The sequence below is a fragment of the Nyctibius grandis genome, assembly GCF_013368605.1.
Source record: "Nyctibius grandis isolate bNycGra1 chromosome W unlocalized genomic scaffold, bNycGra1.pri SUPER_W_unloc_2, whole genome shotgun sequence".
Classification (NCBI taxonomy): Eukaryota; Metazoa; Chordata; class Aves; order Nyctibiiformes; family Nyctibiidae; genus Nyctibius; species Nyctibius grandis.
Window position 1 is genome coordinate 5,559,035 of NW_027167473.1, and position 27,568 is coordinate 5,586,602.

Here is a 27,568-nt window from a genome sequence, read left to right on the forward strand (position 1 = left end):
CTAAAATAGCTTTGGATGTAGGAATTGAAATTCTATCTCGGTTCCATTTGACACACATTCATCTTTGTTTTATCTGGACCTTTCTTCCTACCCCAGAAATCTTACAATATGAATCAGTAAGATAAAGAATGAGTAGGAGATGTATTATGATGCCATTTTATGGGAAGGAAATTGAAGCATGAAAGCATTAAATTATTTATCCAAGCTCGCTCTGGAAGTCGGAGCCAGAGCCAGGATTGCTGTAACCTGTCTTTCTGTGCACTGGTTCTCCAAATAGCTTATTGACATTAGTGAAATCTTCATAAATTTTGATTCACAGAGAGATTTTCTCCCCAGAGCAAACTGTTACAATAGACTCCTCCTTCCTCCAGCCACAGTCATAGAATGGTAGGTGTTGGAAGGGACCTCTGGAGATCATCGAGTCCAACCCCCCTGCCAGAGCAGGACCAATCTAGGGCAGGTTACACAGGAACGCATCCAGATGGGTCTGGAAAGTCTCCAGAGAAGGAGACTCCACAACCTCTCTGGGGAGCCTGTTCCAGTGCTCTGTAACCCTTCCAGTAAAGAAGTTCTTCCTCATGTTGAGGTTGAACTTCCTGTGCTCCAGCTTGCATCCATTGCCCCTTGGCCTATCGCAGGGCACAATGAAAAGAGGTTGCCCCTTTCCTCTTGACACCCAGCCCTCAGCTATTTATACCCATTAATCAGATCCCCCTCTCAGTCTTCTCTTCTTCAGACTCAAAAGCCCCAGGTCTCTCAACCTTTCCTCCTAAGGCAGCTGTTCCAGTCCCTTCATCATCCTCATAGCCTTCCGTTGGACTCTCTCCAGTAGATCTCTGTCCCTCTTGAACTGGGGAGCCCAGAACTGAACACAATACTCCAGGTGAGGTGTGACCAGGGTAGAGTAGAGGGGGAGGAGGACCTCCCTCGATCTGCTGGACGCACTCTTCTTAATGCACCCCAGGATCCCATTGGCCTTCTTGGCCACGAGGGTACATTGCCACCTCCATCACATCTCTTGGTGGTACCATCCCTGCTCCCACCTTCCTTAAGAAATCAAATAATATCAGATTCACGCATCCATCTGTGGCGCGCAGCTGGGCACCACGTGAAGAGTTAAAGGGCAAAGTACAGAAAACCAGAAGATTCTGTGAAAATATAAACTTTCAAAAGCTGACTCCAGTGCCAGCTCTTGTGGATAGCGCTGGAGGTGGCCAGGACAGTCCTGCCAAACAACTGTCATGTCTTCGGAGCGTGACGCAGGTTTTGCTGTGTTACTAATTACTCTGCCTGCAGCTCTCTGTAGTTGCATCTTTCTGTGCAGCGTGGAACCAGGTTTTAATGAAATATCATTAAATCTATTAACTACAGAGAAAGAATCATAGAATCACAGACTGGTTTGGGTTGGAAGGGACCTTAAAGACCATCTAGTTCCAACCCCCTGCCACAAGCAGGGACACCTTCCTCTAGACCAGGTTGTTCCCAGCCCCATCCAACCTGGCCTTGAACACTGCCATGGAGGGGGCAGCCACAGCTTCTCTGGGCAACCTGGGCCAGTGTCTCACCACCCTCACAGCAAAGAATTTCTTCCTAATATCTCATCTAAATCTCCCCTCTTTCAGTTTAAAACTGTTCCCCCTCATCCTGTCACTCCATGCCCTTATAAAAAGTCCCTCTCCAGCTTTCGTGTAGCCCCTTCAGGTACTGGAAGGTGCTAGAAGGTCTCCCTGGAGCCTTCTCTTCTCCAGGCTGAACAGCCCCAACTCTCTCAGCCTGTCTCCATAGCAGAGGTGCTCCAGTCCTCTGAGCATCTCCATGTCTTCCTCTGGACTCTCTCCAACAGCTCCGTGTCCTTCTTGTGTTGGGGCCCCAGAGCTGGACGCAGCACTGCAGGGGGGGTCTCCCGAGAGCAGAGCAGAGGGGCAGAATCCCCTCCCTTGCCCTGCTGGCCACGCTGCTGGGGATGCAGCCCAGGACACGGTTGGCTTTCTGGGCTGCCAGCGCACGTTGCCGGCTCATGGTGAGCTTCTCATCACCCATCACCCCAAGCCCTTCTCCTCAGGGCTGCTCTCAATCCATTCTCCACCCAGCCTGTGTTTGTGCTTGGGATTGCCCTGACCCACATGCAGGACCTTGCACTTGGCCTTGTTGAACTCCATGCGGTTCGCACAGGCCCAGCTCTCCAGCCTGTCCAGGTCCCTCTGGATGCCATCCCTTCCCTCCAGCGTGTTGACCACACCGCCAGCTTGGTGTCATCCCAAACTTGCTGAGGGCGCATCAATCCCACTGTCCTTGTCGCCGACAAAGATGTTAAACAGGACTGGTCCCAATACCGTGTCACTCGTCACTGCGGGAAGAAGGGGGGAAAAATAATCAAAGGTGGAATCAAACCAATCTTTTGTGGGTGCAGAAGGACGTTCTCAGAGGAACGGCCTTTTCTGGAATATATCGAAGCATTTTGTGGAGCCCGTGCTAAAAAACAAAACGCATCAGTTGTGTCCCCACCCTCTTTCCTTCATCCTTTTTTCTTAGAGCGAGGATGCTCTTAGTTGTAAAAGATTTGACTTTAGAGGAAATGTGATTTAATATCTTGTTTTAATGGAATGTAAAGCAGTTCTAGGGCCTCTCTGCTCTTTAGAAAAAGGAAGAATTTAGGAAAAGATTTGCAACTTAATGCCAATTTTCACGAGATTATTATTTGACAGAAGGGATCAGGAGAGATTATGAAATGCTTTGTGTGCGCTGAAAATACTGAGGCCTTAAGCACATTAAACTGCCTGTCAGAAATATTGGACTAGAATGGAAAGGGAAGAAAAATATTTTCAATGTCTCTACGCTACACCTAAACCTGGTGCTGAAGATTTTCAGAAATAACCTTCTGCTTGACCTTTACATTTTTTTGCCGCAATTATCATTTATTTTTTCGTTCCAATGTTGCTTCAGTTAGAGCTGAAGGCACAGATGAGCTATAGATAGTCTCATCTATACGTAGAGGCTAGGGGAAGAGTGGTTAGAAAGCGGCCCGGTGGAAAGAGACCTGGGGGAGCTGATGGACAGGCGGCTAAACATGAGCCAGCAGTGTGCCCAGGTGGCCAAGAAGGCCAATGGCATCCTGGCCTCTCTTAGGAATAGTGTAGCCAGCCGGTCTGGGGAAGTGATGGTCCCTCTGTACTGGGCACTGGTGAGGCTGCACCTTGAATCCTGTGTCCAGTTGTGGGCCCCGCACTTCAAGAGAGATGTTGAGGTGTTGGAGCGAGTGCAGAGGAGGGCGACCAAGCTGGGGAAGGGTCTGGAGGGTCTGAGCTCCGAGGAACGGCTGAGGGAGCTGGGGGTGTTTAGCCTGGAGAAGAGGAGGCTCAGAGGTGACCTTAGTGCAGTCTCCAACTACCTGAAGGGAGGTTGTAGTGGAGTGGGAGTCGGCCTCTTCTCCCAGGCAACTAGCGATAGGACAAGAGGACACAGCCTCAAGCTTGGCCAGGGGAGGTTCAGGTTGGCCATTAGGAAGCATTTCTTCTCAGCAAGGGTCATTAGCCATTGGAAGGGGCTGCCCAGGGAGGTGGTGGTGGAGTCACCATCTCTGGAGGTGTTGAAGAAAAGCCTGGCCATGGCACTTAGTGCCATGGTCTAGTTGCCATGGTGGTGTCAGGGCAACGGTTGGACTCGATGATCCCAGAGGGCTCTTCCAACCTGGTTGATTCAGTGATGGAGCAACCCTTCTCAGTATTTCATGTATTCATGACACTAAATCCGCACGAGTCTTTCTACAGTGTATTTTCCATGGGTCTCTCATCCCTTTTGTGTTTTGTCTGGCGTTTCTGAGGTGTGGGGTGCTGAAGCAGGGCCGTTGCAGCCATCCCTCGGAGATGTGTGGTGGTCGTGCCACGTATCGGGAACGCGAGCGCAGCGGTGGGCGCTGTGGGAACGGGGCTTTCACGCCATCCTTTCCTTTCTGTGCAGTGCAGGTTCCCGGGCCGGTGGAAAACCTACGGGCTGTGTCTACCTCACCTACCTCGATTCTGGTCTCCTGGGATCCCCCTGCCTATGCAAACGGCCCCGTTCAAGGCTACAGGCTGTTCTGTACGGAGACGGCGACTGGAAAAGAGCAGGTGAGCGGAGCAGCTCTACTCTCCCTGTGTAAAGGAGATAGTTGGTGTAGGCATCTGCAGGTCTTTAGAGTGCTAGAGAGGCTCAGAGCGAGAGGTTTTAGGGGTTAATCCTCCAGATGAGGTAAATATTGCACAAACCAGTGATGCAAGACCAAATCAGGCAAAATAAATTTCCACCAGTATAAAATGGGTTCAGGAGGTAGAAGGAGACAGCCTGTTATCATAAGATCATAGAATTGTTTTGGTTGGAAAGGACCTTTAAGGTCACCAAATCCAACCATTAACCCAGCACTGCCAAGCCCACCACTAACCCATGTCCCTCAGCACCACATCTACACGGCTTTTAAATACCTTCAAGGATGGGGACTCCACCACTGCCCTGGGCAGCCTGTTCCAGTGCTTGACAACCCTTTGGGTGAAGAAATTGTTCCTGATCTCCAATCTAAACCTCCCCTGGCACAACTTGAGGCCATTTCCTCTTTCCACCAAAGAGCATTTCAAGACCCTTTGGACTCCCCCATTACATTGTGCAAAACTCTCAACACCTTAACGGCAATTTGTACATGAGATCTTTGTAGAATATATATTTTTCGTTCCTTCTTGTAACTTCTTTCAAGTAGGAGGGTAAAATAATACAAATCCAGGCTAGAAATTATGCATTTTCCTCTCCAGACTGACAGATGCTCGTAGTAGAAATTGGTGTTGATGCTCTGCACTTAATTGTGCTCCTAACTCTGCCGTGAGGACATGCTTTCAAGTGGTAAACAAGCACTTGCCTTCTGCAGGTTGCAAACTGGCAGATTTAATAACCAATGGCCATTTAATAAGCAATATTTGATAGGAGTGCAGCACAGATGAGCTCTGTGGGCAGAGTATGGCCTGAGTAGGTTTGTAGCAAAGAATAGGGCAGGGTTCAACAAGAACAAGTGCCGGGTCTTACACATGGGCCACAACAACCCCCCGCAGCGCTCCAGGCTGGGGGAAGAGTGGTTAGAAAGCGGCCCGGCGGAAAGAGACCTGGGGGTGCTGATGGACAGGCGGCTAAACATGAGCCAGCAGAGTGCCCAGGTGGCCAAGAAGGCCAATGGCATCCTGGCCTCTCTTAGGAATAGTGTAGCCAGCCGGTCTGGGGAAGTGATGGTCCCTCTGTACTGGGCACTGGTGAGGCCGCACCTTGAATCCTGTGTCCAGTTGTGGGCCCCGCACTTCAAGAGAGATGTTGAGGTGTTGGAGCGAGTGCAGAGGAGGGTGACCAAGCTGGTGAAGGGTCTGGAGGGTCTGAGCTCCGAGGAACGGCTGAGGGAGCTGGGGTTGTTTATCCTGGAGAAGAGGAGGCTCAGAGGTGACCTTATTGCAGTCTACAACTACCTGAAGGGAGGTTGTAGTGGAGTGGGAGTTGGCCTCTTCTCCCAGGCAGCTAGTGATAGGACAAGAAGACACAGCCTCAAGCTTGGCCAGGGGAGGTTGAGGTTGGCCATTAGGAAGCATTTCTTCTCAGCAAGGGTCATTAGCCGTTGGAAGGGGCTGCCCAGGGAGGTGGTGGAGTCCCCATCTCTGGAGGGGTTTAAGAAAACCCCTGTTTTCTCCTGCACCCCAAGTAACTAAACTCATCTCCCAGGTGCTGAAGCCCCCTCCATCCTGATGCCGTGGGCAGGGCAGCGGACGAGTGCTGAGAGCCAACCTATAACAAGCCTCTCTGATACAAATCACCTTTTATATCTACTTAAATAAGGATTTAGCTCTACTTCTGGCACTGGCTGACACGTTTCCCCTCGGTTTATCCTCTCCGTGTGCTAGAACGTGGAGGTGGACGGACTCTCTTACCGGCTGGAGGGGCTGAAGAAGTTCACCGAGTACACCCTGCGCTTCCTCGCCTACAACCGCTACGGCCCCGGCGTCTCCACCGAGGACGTGACGGTCACCACGCTTTCGGACGGTGAGTGGGGACAGAGGGGTCCCGGGGTGGGCGGGTTGCGTCTATAGGTTGCGATCATCAGACTTTTTCTTCTGCCACCATGTTTTGGAAGAGGCAGCGATGAAGCGAGGAGGGTATTGAATGTGCAGGACAGAAAGCAGAAGTTCATAGAATTGTGTTGGTTGGAAAGGACCTTTAAGATCATCATGGAATGGTTTGGGTTGGAAGGGACCTTAAAGATCATCTAGTTCCAACCCCCCTGCCACAGGCAGGGACACCTTCCTCTAGACCAGGTTGCTCAAAGCCCCATCCACCCTGGCCTTGAACACTGCCAGGGAGGGGGCAGCCACAGCTTCTCTGGGCAACCTGGGCCAGGGTCTCACCACCCTCACAGCAAAGAATTTCTTCCTCAGATCTCATCTCAATCTCCCCTCTTTCAGTTTAAAACCGTTCCCCCTCGTCCTATCACTCCATGCCCTTATAAAAAGCCCCTCTCCAGCTTTCCTGTAGCCCCGTCAGGTGCTGGAAGGTGCTAGAAGGTCTCCCCGGAGCCTTCTTTTCTCCAGGCTGAACAGCCCCAACTCTCTCAGCCTGTCTCCATAGCAGAGGGGCTCCAGCCCTCTGAGCATCTCCGTGGCCTCCTCTGGACTCGCTCCAACAGCTCCATGTCCTTCTTCTGTTGGGGCCCCAGAGCTGGACGCAGCACTGCAGGGGGGGTCTCCCGAGAGCGGAGCAGAGGGGCAGAATCCCCTCCCTCGCCCTGCTGGCCACGCTGCTGGGGATGCAGCCCAGGACACGGTTGGCCTTGGTAGATGACATCAATTGCTCTTCCCCTACCCACCAGCGCTGTAACCCCATGGTAGAAGGCCACCAAATTTTTCAGGCATGATTTGCCCTTAGTGAAGCCACGTTGGCTGTCACCAATCACCATCAAGTCCAACCAGTCCCTGCCTGTAGCAGAACCCTCTGAGCTGGTGTTTGTTCATTATTCCTCTGTGTAGTGATAAGGACAGTCTACTCCTGTCTTTATTTTCACTCTAAATTACACACAGGTGGATCCTTTCAGCTTTTCAACAAACACTCTCTTGTTCCAGCTGCATTTGAAGAGCCAACTATGGGTTTTCCTCGTGCTTTACACACAGGGGTAGCAAATGTGCCAGGCTTTCAATCTCTGCTCGTCACAGCCGCTGCACCAGCGGCCTTCCCCGAGCTCGTGCCATGCTCCCGTGGCTCGCAGGCTCCGGGAGATAAATTGAATTTTATTTTGCATTCAGAAGCACCTCGTTGTGTCTGATATCGCAGAACCTGCGCACGCCTGACTACTCTTGAAGTCACTGAGCCTGATCCTCACACATGGCTAAAACAGGAATAACTTCATTGGAATCATTTGGGCTACAAAATCATAAAAATGAAGGAAAAAAATGTTTCAGTGGATTAGGGAGAGCTCATAAAGCAGAAGCCAGACAGGAGACAGGCCTCAGAGGCTTCAGGGATGTGCCAGCTCGTGACTGAGCCCCACAGCTCGAGGGGCTTTTTCCATACTATCACTTTATTTAAGGCTGACCTAAGAGGTGTCGACTAAGCTTTTAAAGTGAGATTTATAAACAGTTAATTTTCCTTCTGTTAAAAATTTGGACAACTTCTTATAATTCATGCCAATAAACCAAGGTACAGGAGATCAGGTGGCCCTGGCCTGGGTTTGGATCACTAATTTTCATAGAATCATAGAATGTTAGAGGTTGGAAGGGACCTCTGGAGATCATTGAGTCCAACCCCCCTGCCAGAGCAGGACCAATCTAGGGCAGGTCACACAGGAACGCATCCAGATGGGGCTGGAAAGTCTCCAGAGAAGGAGACTCCACAACCTACCTGGGGAGCCTGTTCCAGTGCTCTGTAACCCTTCCAGTAAAGAAGTTCTTCCTCATGTTGAGGTTGAACTTCTTGTGCTCCAGCTTGCATCCATTGCCCCTTGTCCTGTCACAGGGCACAAGTGACAAGAGGTTGCCCCTTTCCTCTTGACACCCAGCCCTCATCTATTTATACCCATTAATCAGATCCCTCTCAGTCTTCTCTTCTCCACACTAAAAAGCCCCAGGTCTCCCAACCTTTCCCCATAAGGAAGGTGTTCCAGTCCCTTAACCATCCTCGTAGCCCTCCGTTGGACTCTCTCCAGTAGATCTCTGTCCTTCTTGAACTGGGGATCCCAGAACTGAACGCAATACTCCAGGTGAGGTGTGACCAGGGTAGAGTAGAGGGGGAGGAGGACCTCCCTCGATCTGCTGGACACACTCTTCTTAATGCACCCCAGGATCCCATTGGCCTTCTTGGCCCCAAGGGCACATTGCTGTCCCATGGGTAACTTGTTGTCCACCAGGACTCCAAGGCCCTTCTCCACAGAGCTGCTCTCTAGCAGATCACCTCCTAACCTGGACTGGTGCATTTTATTCCTCCTTCCCAGGTGCAGGACTCTGCACTTATTCTTGTTGAACCTCATTAGGTTCCTCTTTGCCCAGCTCTCCAGTAACTCATGCTGAATGGCCACACAGCCTTCAGGTGGATCAGCCAAACCTCCCAGGTTCGACACCTTGCATGGGATTACTCCAGAAATCAGGAGTGTGCATTGGTGCCCTTGTTTGGGGAATCTGGAAAAAGATGGTGGTTATTTTTTTTTCCTTTATTTAAGCAAAAATCTGTTCTGCAAAGAAGTCACTTGGCTGCCGTCTTCCCAGCCTTCCTCTGGTTGTTGGAGGAGGTGTAAAGAAGAGAAAATCCCTTCAGGATCTCTTTTCATCCTCCTTATTCTGGGTCTGCCTGAATTCCTGTTGGTGTCTTGCACGAAGAAGAGCAGCCAAAGGGCTGCAGCGAGAGCCTGGGTGAAGGTTGTAGCGGTCCTCGTTGTCCTGCCGCTGAGAAGGAAAGGAGGGGGTGGAGAGAGGGAGGTCTGCAGCACCAGAACTTTCTACAATTTCTTCATTTATGATATTATACAAAGACTTTTCCAGAGTTAAGGGCTCTTCTGCTAGAAGGATGCACAACAAACCAGCAAGAAATAACTCCTGCATGGGCGAGCTAACAGGCTACATAGAGGAGAGACAAAGACACTTCACAGAATCAATGAGGTTGGAAGAGCCCTCTGGGATCATCGAGTCCAACCATTGCCCTGACACCACCATGGCAACTAGACCAGGGCACTAAGTGCCATGGCCAGGCTTTTCTTAAACCCCTCCAGAGATGGGGACTCCACCACCTCCCTGGGCAGCCCCTTCCAATGTCTAATGACCCTTGCTGACAGGAAATGCTTCCTCATGTCCAACCTGAACCTCCCCTGGCCAAGCTTGAGGCTGCGTCCTCTTGTCCTATCACTAGTTGCCCGGGAGAAGAGGCTGACTCCACTACAACCTCCCTTCGGGTAGTTGTAGACTGCAATAAGGTCTCCTCTGAGCCTCCTCTTCTCCAGGCTAAACAACCCCAGCTCCCTCAGCCGTTCCTCGTAGCTCAGACCCTCCAGACCCTTCACCAGCTTGGTCGCCCTCCTCTGCACTCGCTCCAACACCTCAAAGTCTTTCTTGAAGTGCGGGGCCCACAACTGGACACAGGATTCAAGGTGCAGATGGATTTAATCCATCCCATTTTATAGGTGAGAGATAAAGGAAGGAGAAAGGCTGTAGCTGGGTTTGGGGCAGGTTTTGTTCCTGCATCCCCTGCCACCGCCCTCCCCATGGAGGACAGCAGCTCCCCAGGCTGCCCCGCTGTGGTTTTTGGATTGCAACCATCCTCCATCTTCAATGGAGCTTCATCACTCAGGGACCGCTGCTGTCAGAGGGGTGGGAGCTGGCCACCCTTCCCAACTCCTTCCTGGTGCTTTTGCCACCAAACAAAACCCTAATGAGGACCACCTTCCTTGTCACGACTGGCTCCCTTCAGCCTTTGCTCCATGTTGTCGTCGCATCTCAGTCCACGCAGTCTCTTGGCAGTTTCCTACAGGTCTACAGGCTTGAAGCTCTGGGATGGAATCTGTAGTCTAAGAAGCTACAGACCCCATTCACCAGATAAAGGAACAAACTGTATCTTTAATGCTTCATTTTCAGTTCAAAATACAGCTCAGATAATATTTGGCCAAGCGTTGTGCCATTTCAGAAATGCTTTGAGCTCTCGTGCTCATGAATTTATCAAAATGCATTTAATCCCAGCAATTGGCAGTCTTATTTCATGCTTTCTGAGTCCTTGATTTAAATATAATTTATATCCATAATTATAATATGAATGCTTTTTTTTTTTAAATAAAGATTGAAGATTGGCATTGAGATTGACACAGGAGACAGCCTGTGAAGTTTTTCAGCTGTCGGTGGCCGTTCCTGTGTTTGTAGGATGAGGAGGAACAGGCTGCGAGGGATTTACGTCAGTGTGAGCAAAGCCTGGCCCTCGGAGCCACAAACATGGATTTACCAGAGGTGGACGATGTCGTGGCTGTGACCCTGCTAGGGACTGAGCCTCTTATTGTACCTCCCTAGTAGCCCAACCTCTTGGTGTAGTGCATTCCCTGCAAATCATCCAATCCATCAGTAGCTGTTTGGAAGAAGTACCAGGCCATTTCCCTCCTCCTCCTCTTCCACCTGCAAGAATTATGCACTTTAAGAAAGACGTTGAGGTGTTGGAGCGAGTGCAGAGGAGGGCGACCAAGCTGGGGAAGGGTCTGGAGGGTCTGAGCTCCGAGGAACGGCTGAGGGAGCTGGGGGTGTTTAGCCTGGAGAAGAGCAGACTGAGAGGGGATCTTATCAACACTTACAAATACCTTAGGGGTGGGTGTCAAGAGGAGGGGGCCAGACTCTTCTCAGTGGTGCCCAGTGACAGGACAAGGGGCAATGGGCACAAGCTGAAACATGGGAAGTTCCATCTGAATATGAGGAGGAACTTCTTTCCTTTGAGGGTGGCAGAGCCCTGGCACAGGCTGCCCAGGGAGGGTGGGGAGTCTCCTTCTCTGGAGATATTCAAAACCCGCCTGGACACGACCCTGTGCAATGTGCTCTGGGTGACCCTGCTTTGGCAGAGGGTTGGACTGGATGATCTCCAGAGGTCACTTCCAACCCTTAACCATTCTGGGATTCTGTGATCGATAAGTCTGGACCAGTGAGGCTCATCTCACCTGCTTTTATAGACGTGGTCCAAGGCAGAGGCAGCAAGGCTCCTGCGTTGTGTTCAAGGCTTCTTCCACCCCTGAGTCACCCCGTGCTGAGACAAAGGAGCCGACTTATCCCTGGGTGCATCTGTCTCTGTTCATTCCTTATTGCATAGCTAATGCGAGGTAAACGAGTTCTGCTCTAATTCCTAATGGCATAATTAAGCTGTGAATAATAAACAAAAAACAAATTTTACCAGGTGCATCCAATTTCTTTATTTGATCAAGATATAAAACTGAAGGAAGTAATTGTAATCTCGCAGGCGCTGGGTTTGCCGGGGGAGCTCTCTGATTGTTCTGTGTCCCGAAATATTAAATCAGAGTCTCTGATTTATGATAATGCAAAACGTCTCCTTGGCTGAACAGCGAGCAAGGAATAAAGACACCCAGTATTGCTGTGGAAGGGATTGAGTCAGGTCTGGATTTATTTCTCATTTTGATTGAAGATTTGGAAGAAAAGATAAGGAGTTCACAAAATCACAGAATCACAGAATCAATCAGGTTGGAAGAGCCCTCTGGGATCATCGAGTCCAACCATTGCCCTGACACCACCATATCAACTAGACCATGGCACTAAGTGCCATGTCCAGGCTTTTCTTCAACACCTCCAGACATGGAGACTCCACCACCTCCCTGGGCAACCCCTTCCAATGGCTAATGACCCTTGCTGAGAAGAAATGCTTCCTAATGTCCAACCTGAACCTCCCCTGGCCAAGCTTGAGGCTGTGTCCTCTTGTCCTATCGCTGGTTGCCTGGGAGAAGAGGCCGACTCCCACTGTGCTACAACCTCCCTTCAGGTAGTTGTAGACTGCACTAAGGTCACCTCTGAGCCTCCTCTTCTCCAGGCTAAACAACCCCAGCTCCCTCAGCCGTTCCTCGGAGCTCAGACCCTCCAGACCCTTCACCAGCTTGGTCGCCCTCCTCTGGACTCACTCCAACACCTCAACATCTTTCTTGAACTTCCAGCTGAGTCGAGCTATTGCTCACCCTGCGTCTTCTCCAGCAGCGAATCTCTGTGCCTTGGCATGCCCAGACTGAGGAAGAGTTTCTATATTCCTTGTCACTCACTTTGCTTTACCTCTACCTCCAAACAATCTTGAGTTTTTAGATTATTTTGATTCAAATGCATTTTTTTCCTTCTTTTTTTTTCTTTTTATGATCCTCAGAGCCTTCATGATGGATGACAACATTAATGGGGGCCTTTGCTGCCAGTGAGACCCTTCTCTTTAGCTATTGTTCCTTTTGTTCTTTTGTGGCCTTTATTTAAAATATTATTTTCTTATTAGCACTGACAAATGACTTAAACCTTTAAATAGCAGCGTGCACTGAGGATGCTACGAGGTTGAAAAGGAAAATACGCCTGATTTCTAGTGTAGATGGATTCCAGCTCGGAGCTCTTTGCCTGTTAAACTCTTCCCTACAGCCAGAACTCCTTTCCCCTTTCAGATAGCAACAGATAATAATCCACGCACTTCTTAACACTACTCTTGTTTAAACAAAATTAATTCCTTTGGTCTCTAAGATGTTTCAGGTCTCAAATTGTTCTTGTAGATCTTTGCTGGACCAATTCAGCTGCAACGAGAATGATTTTGCTCTAGTGTTCTTGTTAATATCCTATAAAAACGTGTTAAATAACTTTGCTTTGACTTGATATATTCATACTTGGACACTGAAAAATCATTTTCTCTCATTTTTCCAATTGCAAACTATTCTTAAATTGGGTTTTCACCATGATCCTTTTTCAGCTCATGCAGTGGAAAACAGGCAGAAGCATTTGTTCTATTTAAAATTTTAATGTAAAATGTTATTTTTTAAATCATATCTAAAGACAAAGTTGATTTTCTTCTTCCCCTTAGCCTCATAAAAAGGGGTGCACTGGTGCCACTGGGAGAGGAATACCCTGCTCTGCCTATATATATGTTCAGCGTTTTAATATAGATAAGCCAGAGAAATTGCACCATCTTCTTGTTTATTTCTGACCAGATTTATAACAAATAAGTGAACTGAAGTCGCTGTTCTCACTGCGGGGAGCGTCCTGAGTGGCTGTTTAAAGGGCTTACTAATGGGTCTATCAAAAATGGGAAGGAATTAACAAATGCGTCGGGTTTTTCTCTCCCTAGGGAGCCTCTGAAGTGCCACCTGGATTAGCCACACGGTTGTGCTCGGTTTATAAATTAGGTGTAAAAGCTGCACTCTTCTTTCCAAAAAGAGAAATATTTGATGGAACCTATTCTTCGATAATAATAGCAATATTTCCAATTTTTTTTTGCTTTTCTTCCCTTTCAGTGCCCAGCGCGATGCCTCAGAACGTCTCCTTGGAAGTGGTTAACTCCAGGGTAAGTCTGCCACGTGCTCAGCACCTCATGGCCAGCGATCACGGGGATTTGTGTAGATATTCCTACCTCGTGTAGCTTTTTTATACACAAAAAGACTAAGCCTGCCCCTTGCAGAAGGTTTATTTCGCTCTTCTAGGAGATCGTGTTAAAATAAAAACTGCAACACCCCCCAAAAAAATGTTTTAAAGCGAAGCAGTGATTTTTCCAGAGAGGTTTCAGCAACGCTGGTATCACTTAAACGGAGGTGAACAAGCAGAAAGTGTTCCCTGATTGCAAATTAACATCTGTAATAAACGTAACTGCGCTTTGATTAAATGGAACGATCTCAGGGAATAATGAGAAGCAGAGCTGTGCCTGGGGGAAAGGAGGTGTGGGAAGGAAATGTTTTCTTGGTAGGTTCTGTACACCACGTGCAGGTAGGTCTGTTGTCATCTTGTTTATTCCAACAAATGTATTTCTGTTTTCTTCTGAAAGGTGCATTTCTTTCTCTGAAAGCGTCACTTTCCTTCTTAAAAGTCTAACATATCACTGATGAAGTGGGTTGGTATCACTTCATAATATAATATTGTACATAATAGGTGTTAATTATGCTTACTGCTTGTTGAGTGCTATTTCTGAATATATTCTGAACATTTCTTAGATTATTTCTTTTTATTCTTTTCTGTCATTTACTGGAACTACATAAGCTTTTATCCTGTAGCAATGACAGGCCCATTTGGACATGGCAAAGCTCACACTTCAGAGCATGAAATAAAAGCACAAAAACCCCACATCATGTCAGGATGTCCCTTGGATCTTTGGAGATTTTCATTTGCACAGGAGTAGCAGCCCCAAGCTCACTGACAAGGATAAACTGCAGTTTAAGGACCGTTTATATAATCCCTGAATTGCTGGGAACCCTGAGGACCTGTCACTTTGCTCTTTCTCTTCCACCGCTCATTTTCATGACATCAGACATATATTCTGATTTTTTTTAAAATGCACCCAGCTTCAGTTGCTTTTAAATTCCTCTTACACATAGTGCCCAAAGGGCATTGATGTCTTGGCGCATCTCGTTCCAGCCCTTTGTGGTTACTTTTTCTTGTTTATTCTCAAGGTAAAATGTCACAGAGCAGCTGATCGCGTTTTGTGACCTTTTGTGGTGGTCATTTATGTTTAAAGTACTTATAACAACGATAGAAAACAAGCTGTAGAGTATGATGCTGCCTGGGGTGGTGTGTGGATGCTCCATTGGTACTTACAGATTAACCTAGTTTATACAGATGGGGTAAAGAGGATGGGCTGTGCATGAATCTCGCCCCTATCCACCATCATCAGAGGTCATCAGTATGTTCCCAATCACGGAGCACTAAATGTTGGAAGTCTTGATGGGTTATGGAGTTGGAGATGTAAGTGATGCATTGGGCAAAGATGGGTTGACATGTTAATCTGAGCGTTGGGCTGAACCTCATTGCTCAGGGCTGCTGGTCCGTGGTAGGCAGAAGAAATAGGTCTCAGTCCTCCTCTGTGTGAGTGCTGGAGACCTACACCAAGGTAATGCGAGGACTTCTCCATCACCCATAGACTGAGGCAATGATGGCCATGGGCACCTGGAGTCTGCCTTGGCCTCTGCTCCAAAACACATCGCCTGTGCAGAGTGAGCTCTGAGACCATTGAAGCATCCCTCTCATGACGCAGAGTATCAGTTTCTAAGCTCTCAGGCTGGCACCATGCGTGGCATAACTGTGTAAAAAGGTATTTTAAGGGTTTATGTATGAAATGGGGATCTTCATCAGAGGGCAAAAGAGATGTGGGACCATTTGGGACTCTTGGGCTGTATCTTGCAGGTAACATGGACATGGGAAAGTGCAGATACCCATGTTAGACATTAGCAAAAATTTCTTCTCAGCAAGGGTCATTAGGCATTGGAAGGGGCTGCCCAGGGAGGTGGTGGAGTCACCATCTCTGGAGGGGTTTAAGAAAAGACTGGACGTGGCACTTAGTGCCCTGGTCTAGTTGCCATGGTGGTGTCAGGGCAATGGTTGGACTCGATGATCCCAGAGGTCTCTTCCAACCTCATTGATTCTGTGATTCTGTGAATGCCAGCCAATCTTGATAAAGCTTAAATAGAATTTAAATATTTACATCTAGGTAATTTGGAACAACATATACAGAAATGAACTAGATGCGCTAAATCTTAAGGAATAAAAAAGTTTTTCAAGCAGAAGAATCAGCTTGAAAGACCCTGCCCCAAAATACCTTTGCCCATTCTTTTGCAGTACAACTCCTGTGGGGTTTGTGGTTGAGGCACCACTGAACTCCTGATCTTGTAAAGAGCTGTATGCAGTCTCCTGCTCTTGTAAAAGGCTGCAATAACCCAGAATATTGTATTTCTGCAGTCCATTTTTTATCATGTTCTTGCTTTTCTTCTGTCTTGGCAGCAGTCAGAATTAATTTGATTAAACACTTATAATTGACAAACTGATTAAACGAAAGCAAATAACTAAATAACCCTCGTAACATGCTAACTGGATTTGAGTAGTGCACAGAAGAGCCCAAAGGCTGGCCTTGGCAGTTCCCAGAATTGTTTAAAATTTTATCTCTAGTTTAATAAGATTTCTCTCCTTATGCTATTTTTCTTTGGTGGTGGCAGCTCTATTAATTTAATAACATAACGGAGATGGCCAAGCAAATGGAAGATGCTTGATACGAATTACTATTATCATGATTATTGCTTAATATTGATGGTGGCCTGTGACTGGAGCCCTCGGTCGGATCAGAATTGATAATGGTGAGGGCTGTGACAAAAATACACTTCCTTGCCTAAAAGAGATTTCTTTGTAAAATGCAACATAGAAGTGGCTGAGTGAGGCAGGTAAGTGGGTAATTGTGTAGTCTAGAAGAGGTTGTCTGTTACATTGGACTTAGTGTCCGAATAAAACAAAGAATGATCGTGCTGGAGCACATCACCTGCATTTGAGGTGGAACTGTCAGCATCCAAGTATAAGGAATGGTGAAGGAATGTTCCATAATCATTTGAAATAATCCAAGATTCATCCAGCATCAGGCCCTCACGTATGCATCACTAAAGGCCGCAAGTAAGGATAATGGTGTCTCCTCTGTCAGCGTTCATAGGTTCTCTGGAGAGTTAATATTCTTCTATGAAAGAGATGAACTGTTTCTTTGCTATATGCCCTCTTGCCAGGAAGGAAATACTGTTTTATTTTTATGAAATAAAATACTGGTTTATTTGTCTTAAGTTAATGTCCTGGTCTGGCCTAAACCAGGCCAATTTTCCTTTCAGTGATTTTTACTTTCAGCTAAATCTCTTCTAAGTAACTGCACTTTCTGAAAGTAACTGCATGTTTTGCAGACAGTGTCTGCTTCTAGAGCTGATAACACTCAAAGTTTGTAGTTATCGCTGAGGCACCGGTAGGGATGTTATGCAGAAAGGCTCTTGCTGTACTTATTAGAGAAACCAAGGTCACTGCTAAATTCCTCACTGCTTAGAGTGAAGAGCTGCAGGGGGGTCACACCTGGAGGGAGGAGCAGACAGGGCAGGTGACCCAAAATTGACCAACGAAGGTATTCCATCCCATACACGTCATTCTCAGTATAAAGCGGGGGGATCATGGGGGTCTCGGCCTGCTTGGGCCTTCGGCCTGCTTGAGCTTTCGGCCTGCTTGGGCCTTCGGGCTGCTTGAGCCTTCGACCTGCTTGAGCCTTCGACCTGCTTGAGCCTTCGGCCCTTTCTTCTCCCTTCTCGCCCTTCTGCTATGGCCTGTGTCCAAAGAGGACTCTGTCCGTTTTCCTGCTGCCCCCAATCCCAATCCGTGCACCCCTGAATCCAGCTCTCGACCATCACTGGGCCCAGCCTGGGCCTTCCTGGAGCCTGCCCTGCAGTGCCGGTGGTGACATGGCCGACATCGGGTGAGCTCGATCTTGGTTTTCTATATATTTGTATATATTTGATTATTCCAATATTATTATTATACTCTTTTTCATTATTATAGTTTATTAAACAAGCTCTCTTCCTTTTCCCTTTCCCTTTGCCTTCTGGGGTAGGGGGGGAGAGTTAACAGAGAGCGTCTGCCACAGGTTTAATAGCCGGCCCAGCTTTAAACCGTGACAGTTAACCAGTCACCATCGTGTCTTTCACGTAGAGATAAAAATTGTACTCATATTTTATTCTGAAGTACTTAACATTCGTAATTCTTATCACACTTCTGTTTAAATTTGAAGGCTTTTTAAAACATAGGATTTCTACAGCAGCAAGGAAATATGTTATTATTCCTGAAGTAGGCATCAGTTCAGTTCAAAAATAGTAACTCTTTGGGAGAATACCAGAATGATTTGATAGGTATAGACACAGGTACATGTCTCTTCACTTATTTAAACTGTTTTCTTATCATTAATTTGGCAGTTTGTGGCAGAATTTGTTCATCGTGTCTCACTTGTAATTATTGCAACGACGCAATTTAGGAAGTGGAATCCGTAGCAGTAGATACTGTTTTTAAGTTTTTATAAACTTCTCACCCAAGAGTTCACAAACGAAACTGCCATACAATGAAATTTAAAAGAAAGACGTGGTATTCGAGAACCAAAGCCACCATATCTGCTTTCTGTGGACTTTTGATGACTTAGTCTTGCATTCATTAGCCAGATAAAGGTCATTTGGCTCATGTACTGTGTTTATCCTGGAGAACTTACAAAAAAAATAAGACTTGGTCCCTTTTGCAAGTGTAGTGTTTCAGGTAGGTTCTTACACCAACACTGTCCCAACCAGCAGGAGCCTGAGGGAATCCTGAATTTTTACACTGTTAAATGGGAGAAAATCTGGATACTATTAAGGGTCAGGTAGAAATACCTCAGTCAGGCTGCCCAGAGAGGTTGTGGAGTCTCCTTCTCTGGAGATATTCAAAACCTGCCTGGACACACCCTGTGCAACGTTCTGTGGGTGACCCTGCTTTGGCAGGGGGTTGGACTGGATGATCTCCAGAGGTCCCTTCCAACCGTGACCACTCTGTGATTCAGTATGAGATGCTGGCAAAACCCATAGGGTGCTTGTGCAGAGTTTGAATTCGAGATAATGATCTAATAAGAAATGTGAGACGTATTTCTGACTTCTTTTGTTTGAAAATGTCCTCGTTTGCTTAAGGAAAAGGACACATACGATGCTTAACAGTTGAATAGAGTTTTGGCCAAGGAATATCTGCATCAACAGCTCCTTCTGGCACGAACAATGTGGCAATGGCCAAATTTTGATCAGCAGAGGAGGTAAAAAAGGGGAAATATTTTTATAGCAGGCTTTTATACAGAAAAAGTATAAAACCTACAATTCTAAGCTAAACTAATTATCAAAAGTTATATCTTTTAAAAGGTAACATTTTTTTTTTATACTTTAAGCTGTTCAAGTTAAGAGAACGAGGAGATCTGCGCTTTGCTGTAGCTGTAGGAACAGAAAAAAAATATATATATTCTCATTTTGGGGGAAATTGGCGGCTCTGAACTCTTTTGAGCTGGCATACAGCGTCTGTGACAGCCCAGGTGTTGCTGTAGCTGGAAAGCTGATAGCTTGTTCCTTGTGTCTTTTATGTGAGGAGATTTTTTTTTTCTTCCTTTGAGCTTGTTTCTTCCACCCTTTTCAAGCACCAGCGTGAAGGCAACTGTGGCTGTTTATTTATTTGTGTACTTCTTTACTTCCTTGCTTTAAATATTGGTGTGGTTTTACTTCCTGTAATTTTTTAAACACTAGTTACTAATTAGCAACTCTGAAGTGCATAAATAGCTATAGATTTATCTAAGACTGTATGTAACTTTATTTCTTCTTTGCATTTTAAAATACAGAGAAAAGTGGAGAAATAATTGGAATTAACTGTAGGAGCAGAATTCCTTAGGTCATATTTAGCAGCAATTTAATCCTGGGATGTGGTTCCACTTCGATGAACAGAGATTGCTCCTGGGGTAAGATTTTTCATAGGGTGGTTGGGGTTCTGAGAACATAACCCATAATGTTAAAGTTAAAAGACATATAATGAATCTGAGGGCTTTTGACATTTCTTCTGTGTGTGTGTGTGTTTGTATCTATACCTAAAAATCCCTTCCCAGTCATTATACCCCATAATGTGTGCAGAACCATACCACAGCAGCTAATCAAGCCCGAGCCCAGCGGGCTGGGAGGTTTAATCGTGGCTGACTGGCCTAAGGCTGAGCTTGACTTCAGGATCGGCCCAGACAAGGGCAGATGGTGGTCAGGGGAACGTCAGCTAGCTCCATTTTTAATTATGTTCCAAAATCTTAACGTTTTCTAATGAAGAACAGTGCCTGAGGTGATGAGTGCTGCAGAATATCTTAGGGTAGGTAAGTACTTTTTAAAATCACATTGATTTTTTTTTTTATATTGTTTCTCTGTCCTTTTCCTAAATTATTTTACCCACAGGATTTAGGCACTTGAAGTTAGGCAGCTGGCTGCCTGCTCTCATAGGCGCTCGCCTATGGGACGTTTCACATTAACCCAGATTTGCTGGTCTGTGGCCAGAGAGGATCTGCTGAAGGGACCTAAAGGAAATTTGTGAAATCCCAAGCTCAAATACAGGCTGGGTGGAGAATGGATTGAGAGCAGCCCTGAGGAGAAGGACTTGGGGTGATGGGTGACGAGAAGCTCACCATGAGCCGGCAACGTGCGCTGGCAGCCCAGAAAGCCACCCGTGTCCTGGGCTGCATCCCCAGCAGCGTGGCCAGCAGGGCGAGGGAGGGGATTCTGCCCCTCTGCTCCGCTCTCGTGAGACCCCCCCTGCAGTGCTGCGTCCAGCTCTGGGCCCCCAACAGAAGAAGGACACGGAGCTGTTGGAGCGAGTCCAGAGGAGGCCACAGAGATGCTCAGAGGGCTGGAGCCCCTCTGCTGTGGAGACAGGCTGAGAGAGTTGGGGCTGTTCAGCCTGGAGAAGAGAAGGCTCCGGGGAGACCTTCTAGCACCTTCCAGTACCTGAAGGGGCTACAGGAAAGCTAGAGAGGGACTTTTGACAAGGGCATGGAGTGACAGGAGGAGGGGGAATGGTTTTAAACTGAAAGAGGGGAGATTGAGATGAGATATTAAGAAGAAATTCTTTGCTGTGAGGGTGGTGAGACCCTGGCCCAGGTTGCCCAGAGAAGCTGTGGCTGCCCCCTCCCTGGCAGTGTTCAAGGCCAGGTTGGATGGGGCTGGGAGCAACCTGGTCTAGTGGGAGGTGTCCCTGCCTGTGGCAGGGGGTTGGAACTAGATGGTCTTTAAGGTCCCTTCCAACCCAACCCATTCTATGATATGGTTCTATGAAACAAGCTGCTTGTCAGGAGTTTCACATCATCTACACACAGGTCAGCTACTCAGCTGGAAAACATGAAGGAGTCTCCAAATTCAAGTCATCACCAAGCTATGAGTTTTGATATCTTTGACAGTCTGTGGAACAAAGCCTTATAGAATCATTTTGGGCTGTCAAAGTAAAATGTTATTAAGCTTCTCCTCCTTCCCCCTGATTTTGGTCCCCACATTGATTTCTGCTCTTGAGAAGGATGCAGACACGAGACTTGCCTTGGGATGCTCCGTGACAGATGTGAGGCGTGCAGGAGCCAGATGTTGCCACTGCAAACGGTATTTTTTGTTTCATTCCTTGGCATCTGGGGCTGGAGGCTGCTCACACTGACGGCGAGCGATACACTCCAGCTCAGCCAAAGAGATCAACCATTCTGTCAGCTTGCATTTAGCTCAGCTGCTTCAAATGGCTCTGCTGCTAAATGGACATTAAAATGTGCTAGAAACGCATCCTAAACCTGCAGAGGAATCGTTGCTGAGCTGTACATCATCCCCGTGGGGTGTCAGTGGCTCGCTGGAGGATGAGGATGGATTGGACCCTTTATGATAAAGCAATATCAAGAGAGAATGTTTCTTTTCAGACTGGACAGAGCCTTTTTAGGGTCTTTTATCATATGTGAAACATTTGGTTGGCGTGGAAAGTCGTTTTCCCCTGAAGGTGCATTATTTATAGTGCTTAGACTGGACAGGAGGAAGCATTTAGAGCCATGGTCTAGTTGCCATGGTGGTGGCAGGGCAATGGTTGGACTCGATGATCCCAGAGGTCGCTTCCAACCTCATTGATTCTGTGATTCTGTGATTTCTTTACCAAGAGGGTGACCAAAACCCTGGAACAGGCTTCCTAGAGAGGTGGTCAATGTCCCAAGGCCATCAAGGTTAAGAGGCATTTGGACAATGCCCTTAATAATATACTTGAACTTTTGGTCTGCCCTGAAGTGGTCAGGGAGTTGAACTAGATGATAGTTGTAGGTCCCTTCCAGATGAAAATAGTCTATTTTGATTTTAAATCTATTCTATAATTATCCCTTATCTTGCCAATGAAGTTTAAAACTGCCTGAGAAAGCAGCAGGGCCCCGCACTTGAAGAAAAATGTTGAGGTGTTGGAGCAAGTCCAGAGGAGGGCGACCAAGCTGGTGAAGGCTCTGGAGGGTCTGAGCTCCGAGGAACGGCTGAGGGAGCTGGGGGTGTTTAGCCTGGAGAAGAGGAGGCTCAGAGGTGACCTTAGTGCAGTCTACAACTACCTGAAGGGAGGTTGTAGTGGAGTGGGAGTCGGCCTCTTCTCCCAGGCAACTAGAGATAGGACAAGAGGACACAGCCTCAAGCTTGTCCAGGGGAGGTTCAGGTTGGACATTAGGAAGCATTTCTTGTCAGCAAGGGTCATTAGCCATTGGAAGGGGCTGCCCAGGGAGGTGGTGGAGTCACCATCTCTGGAGGTGTTTAAGAAAAGCCTGGACATGGCACTTAGTGCCATGGTCTAGTTGCCATGGTGGTGTCAGGGCAATGGTTGGACTAGATGATCCCAGAGGGCTCTTCCAACCTCATTGATTCTGTGTGATTCTCACTTGTAATTATACACATTTCTGAGACCAAAAGTGTTCGTGGGTCATTCTCTTAGAAAACATCCCTTGAACTGATCCTGTTGGAAGAAGTGTCATTATCAAGAAAGCATCAGAATTGTGCACTTCCAAGTGCATCACACAAGTGCGAAGAGCTGTTTATCTTGAATAATATGATAATTTTTTTGTCGTGCTTTAAGGGTATCATCCACCTCCAACGCCTCACTGCTGAGTACGTATAAACTCTCAGAGGTTACAGTGTCAGAACTGGACAGATTCAGTCTGTTATGGGATTTGATTAAACCTTGTTCAAGGTGATGAATGTTGTGGCCACCTTTCCATTTAAGATAAATTTAGAGATACTATTAAGCCACTTAATGCACCCAGGCAACACACAGAGCAGAAGCTCTGGGCAGTTATTGCTTAATGATAAAGACTCGGCGGCTTCTGAACAGCACAGCACGAGAGGTTTACCCAGAGACCAATAAACCAAATTAATGAGCTATGACACTGATTAGTAGAGCTTATATGGGCCTGGGTATCTCTGAGAGGAACAATAAAAAGACGAGGGAAGGAGAAAGACAAGGTCAGGAGGTAGCGTGGGCTGCTCTGCCCCTCTCCCTGATGCCTCCGACCCAAAGCCAAGGGGAAGGAGCTGCTGGGCTAAATGCTGGGATTTAATTCTCCACGCTCAGGACAACTGGATTTTTGTGTGTCTTTGGAAAGAAACAAAGCTCCCAGGTTAAAATGCTGATATCCCTTCTAACGTGAGCAACGTGGAAAGCTTTGGAGTCAAACTTTACTGATCACGAAGGGATATAAACAGAGGCAAAGATATTCAGCCTCCTGACCCTGGGCAATGATTGTAACTGCTCTACCTAGAAGCTTGATATCAGGAAAATATTATTAATATCAGCCTCTAGCATGCCTCTAGGCAGGTGTCCCTGGCCGCGTTGTACCGCGGGGTAGCCCGGGGCACCCGGGTGATGCTGACCCAGCGTTTTGACAGCTTCTGCTGTTTCCCTCTGGCCTCCCAGGCATCAGTTTCCAATATTATTTTGGTAATTCTTTATTCTTCCTCACATGCAGCTTGGGAATCTTTTCCTGTGCTCTGGGAGGAGGCTGTTTGGATTCAGTCCGTGTATACTGAAAGTGCACAATAGCTTTATATTTTATTTTGTGTTTTTATATTTTAATTTTATATCTATTGATTAGATTTAGCTAAGAGTCATGGTATCAGGAAGGCACTAAATATTAGAAAACAAACAACAAATATACTGCAAGGAATAGATTTCACTTCTAGATTACGAGTAAAAAAGAAGTTTCAGGTTATTAAAAAAGAAGTTTCAGGTTATTAAAAAAAAATTCAGTGATCTACTTAAATCACAAAAAATTAATTTGTCTTTTTTTTTATTTTCAAAACTTGTGCCCAGTGTGGTAAGGGACTGAAGACAGCTACTGCCAGTGCTCTGTGCAATGTTAACACAACCTGAAAACTCTCCCTGTGCCATATGACGTACCCAGAGCAATGGTTTCCCTCAGAGTAAATTTGGGTTTTGGCTTGAGATGTCTGCAGCAGTATTTTATTATTATGAGCCAGGGGAGGTTCAGGTTGGCCATTAGGAAGCATTTCTTCTCAGCAAGGGTCATTAGCCATTGGAAGGGGCTGCCCAGGGAGGTGGTGGAGTCCCCATCTCTGGAGGGGTTTAAGAAAAGCCTGGACGTGGCACTTAGTGCCCTGGTCTAGTTGCCATGGTGGTGTGAGGGCAATGGTTGGACTTGATGAGCCCAGAGGGCTCTTCCAACCTGATTGATTCTGTGATTCTAATAGTAATGAGAGGTTAAATGTTCATCTTTGGTTTAGGATGATGCCAAAAAGTCATTTCCACCCGTGGGCACTGATACACCAGTGATATACCAGTGATATACGATGGTCACGCGCTTGGCCATCGTGGGCTCCATCCAAAGTGAAAAGGGAGAGGGTGTTTAATGCACACTGAGGTGAAGCTGTCTGCTTTGTGTTTCTATCTGGAAAAACTATTTTTGACTTGCAATATTTCCTTTAGGCAACTGAATGATGGATTTCTTCAAAAATCTACTATTTACACGGTCAGTAAAGCTCCAGCCTTGAGCCAGGGCTCTCCCATTTCTTGTCATTGTAAAAACTGTTGTAAAATGTTCACTCAGCCGGTTACTGCCTGGGGTGGAAAGACGGAGCAGAAAAAAAGATACCTTAGAAAAATGGCGAGACGATGAAGAGGTTTTTGGGTGCTGGGGGCACCCTCCAGTCTGTCCCGTGGTGATCTTGGCCGCACCTTGAATCATGTGTCCAGTTGTGGGCCCCGCACTTCAAGAGAGATGTTGAGGTGTTGGAGTGAGTGCAGAGGAGGGCGACGAAGCTGGGGAAGGGTCTGGAGGGTCTGAGCTCCGAGGAACGGCTGAGGGAGCTGGGGTTGTTTAGCGTGGAGAAGAGGAGGCTCAGAGGTGACCTTAGTGCAGTCTACAACTACCTGAAGGGAGGTTGTAGCGCAGTGGGAGTTGGCCTCTTCTCCCAGGCAACCAGCGATAGGACAAGAGGACACAGCCTCAAGCTTGACCAGGGGAGGTTCAGGTTAGACATTAGGAAGCATTTCTTCTCAGCAAGGGTCATTAGCCATTGGAAGGGGTTGCCCAGGGAGGTGGTGGAGTCCCCATCTCTGGAGGTGTTTCAGAAAAGCCTGGAGATGGCACTTAGTGCCATGGTCTAGTTGCCATGGTGGTGTCAGGGCAATCGTTGGACTCGATGATCCCAGAGGGCTCTTCCAACCTCATTGATTCTGTGATTCTGTGATCTATCTGTCTCTGCTCTTCCAAGGTTGTGCAGTTGTTAGCTCCGGCTCTGCTCTCTGCTTCACACAGACACAGAATTATCTATTTGCTTATTTATTCAGATCCTCCCAACTAAACCCTTCACTTCCTAAGGGTCTTTGTGTTGTCAGAAGTTCCTCAAAACCCATAAGCAGGTTTGCACAAATGCCTCCATCCCTGCCAGGAGACACGTTGGGAGGCTGCATGTAATTCAGTTGTTCTAATATTTACTTTTGCTCCCTTAAGAGATCCTCATCCTTTTGCAATTAGGCAGTTAGACTGACAAAATAATTTATAATCACAACAAGCAAAGCGGTGCAAATCTGTTCCTAAGTATATTTCTTCTTCGTTTGATGTGTTGTGGTAAACAGTTTATTGATTTATAAATACGTTCCTTGAAAATTACCAGCATAACGTTAGCCCCAATAAGCACAACATTGGTTTTAATATCAAAAGCTCTACGTTCTCTTTCCTAAATTTGGAGCTTGATAAAATCCTCTTGCATTTGGAACTTAGATAAACATCTTCAAGATGGTTTTGTCAGTGCCAGCTTTCTCCCCCCCGTTGGTTTGCTTTGTTTTTTAGTCCCCTGTGCTCTAATGCCTTTTCTCTAATTGTTTTGAGCAGGGAACATCTTGTAATTAAAAAAAAAAACAGCAGGGTTGTAGAAGAGAGTAACACCACTATTACAGCTGCAGAGAGAAATAATCTTATCAGAGGTGAAGCCACACGGAAAAAATATCCCAAAACACAACCACGATGGGGGTTGGACTTGCTTTTGCCATCCAAGTGCTGCTCCAGCCTCCTGGCAGCAAATTAAGGGCACTTTGGGGTTGTGGATTTTTAGGTCAAAGAATCATGGAATCATAGAATGGTTTGGGTTGGAAGGGACCATGAAGATCATCTAGTTCCAACCCCCTGCCTCGGCAGGGACACCTTCCACTAGACCAGGTTGCTCCAAGCCCCATCCAACCTGGCCTTGAACACTGCCAGGGAGGGGGCAGCCACAGCTTCTCTGGGCAGCCTGGGCCAGTGTCTCACCACCCTCACAGCAAAGAATTTCTTCCTCAGATCTCATCTCAATCTCCCCTCTTTCAGTTTAAAACCGTTCCCCCTCGTCCTGTCACTCCATGCCCTTGTAAAAAGTCCCTCTTCCACTTTCCTGTAGCCCCTTCAGGTACGGGAAGGTGCTAGAAGGTCTCCCCGGAGCCTTCTCTTCTCCAGGCTGAACAGCCCCAACTCTCTCAGCCTGTCTCCAGAGCAGAGGGGCTCCAGCCCTCTGAGCATCTCCGTGGCCTCCTCTGGACTCGCTCCAACAGCTCCGTGTCCTCCTTCTGTTGGGCCCCAGAGCTGGACGCAGCACTGCAGGGGGGTCTCCCGAGAGCGGAGCAGAGGGGCAGAATCCCCTCCCTCGCCCTGCTGGCCACGCTGCTGGGGATGCAGCCCAGGACACGGTTGGCCTTCTGGGCTGCCAGCGCACGTTGCCAGCTCATGGTGAGCTTCTCGTCACCCATCACCCCCAAGTCCTTCTCCTCAGGGCTGCTCTCAATCCATTCTCCACCCAGCCTGTGTTTGTGCTTGGGATTGCCCTGACCCACGTGCAGGACCTTGCACTTGGCCTTGTTGAAATGAAGGCCGCGTTGTTTGTGAAGGAGGGCATCCACACCAGAGTTTAATGATCTTTAATTTACGGGTGTTAACTGCGCTCTTGAAAATAATTCCTTTTACTTTCCTCTGCCATCAAACCATAGCAAAGCAGCCTATGGTTCCTCAAGTGGTCTCCCCTTTCATAAATAGTTTTTCATCTTCCAGGCACTAGAGTGGGGGAATGACACGCGTCATGATGATATTCAGACCCATGAAGCAGGACCTCCATGCTCTTCTCATCCCATACCAGCCAATGGGTGATACCAGTTTGCAATCGTGTCTGTACCTTGTTGCTTTTGTTATGACCATGTCAGAGGGTCCCTCAGCACTGCCCGTCTTCAGCATCTCCTCCTGCAGCGAACACCACCCCAAGAGCTGCCTCCACACAACTCTTGAGCACTGAATGTCAGCAGAGCTTGAGAGCCTGATGCTTTCCCGGCATCGTGGTTGTTATTCTCTGCTCAGTCATACCCTCGTTCAATCAATTGCTGTCAAAAAATAAACAGAGCAAGAAATTATTGATGATATTTCAGATATAATAAGTTGCTGCCCTTTGATGAACTTCCAGGAAAGGGCTGGATTTCCCATCCTCATGAGACTCAGCACCTCCCTTCCAGTAGAACATGGACATCTCTGCTGAGGAGCAGCTCAGGGATGG

The 27,568-nt window shown here is 47.3% G+C and overlaps 1 protein-coding gene across 1 annotated transcript in view; it reads left to right on the plus strand.

The window, feature by feature from the left end:
* DCC (DCC netrin 1 receptor) overlaps window positions 1-27,568 on the plus strand; it is a 436,443-nt gene that overhangs the window by 320,962 nt on the left and 87,913 nt on the right. Inside the window, exons 10-12 of the mRNA XM_068424420.1 lie at window positions 3,958-4,106; window positions 5,904-6,042; window positions 13,484-13,533. Of these exons, the coding sequence (XP_068280521.1) occupies window positions 3,958-4,106; window positions 5,904-6,042; window positions 13,484-13,533 (338 nt within the window). The remainder of the gene's footprint in view (window positions 1-3,957; window positions 4,107-5,903; window positions 6,043-13,483; window positions 13,534-27,568) is intronic.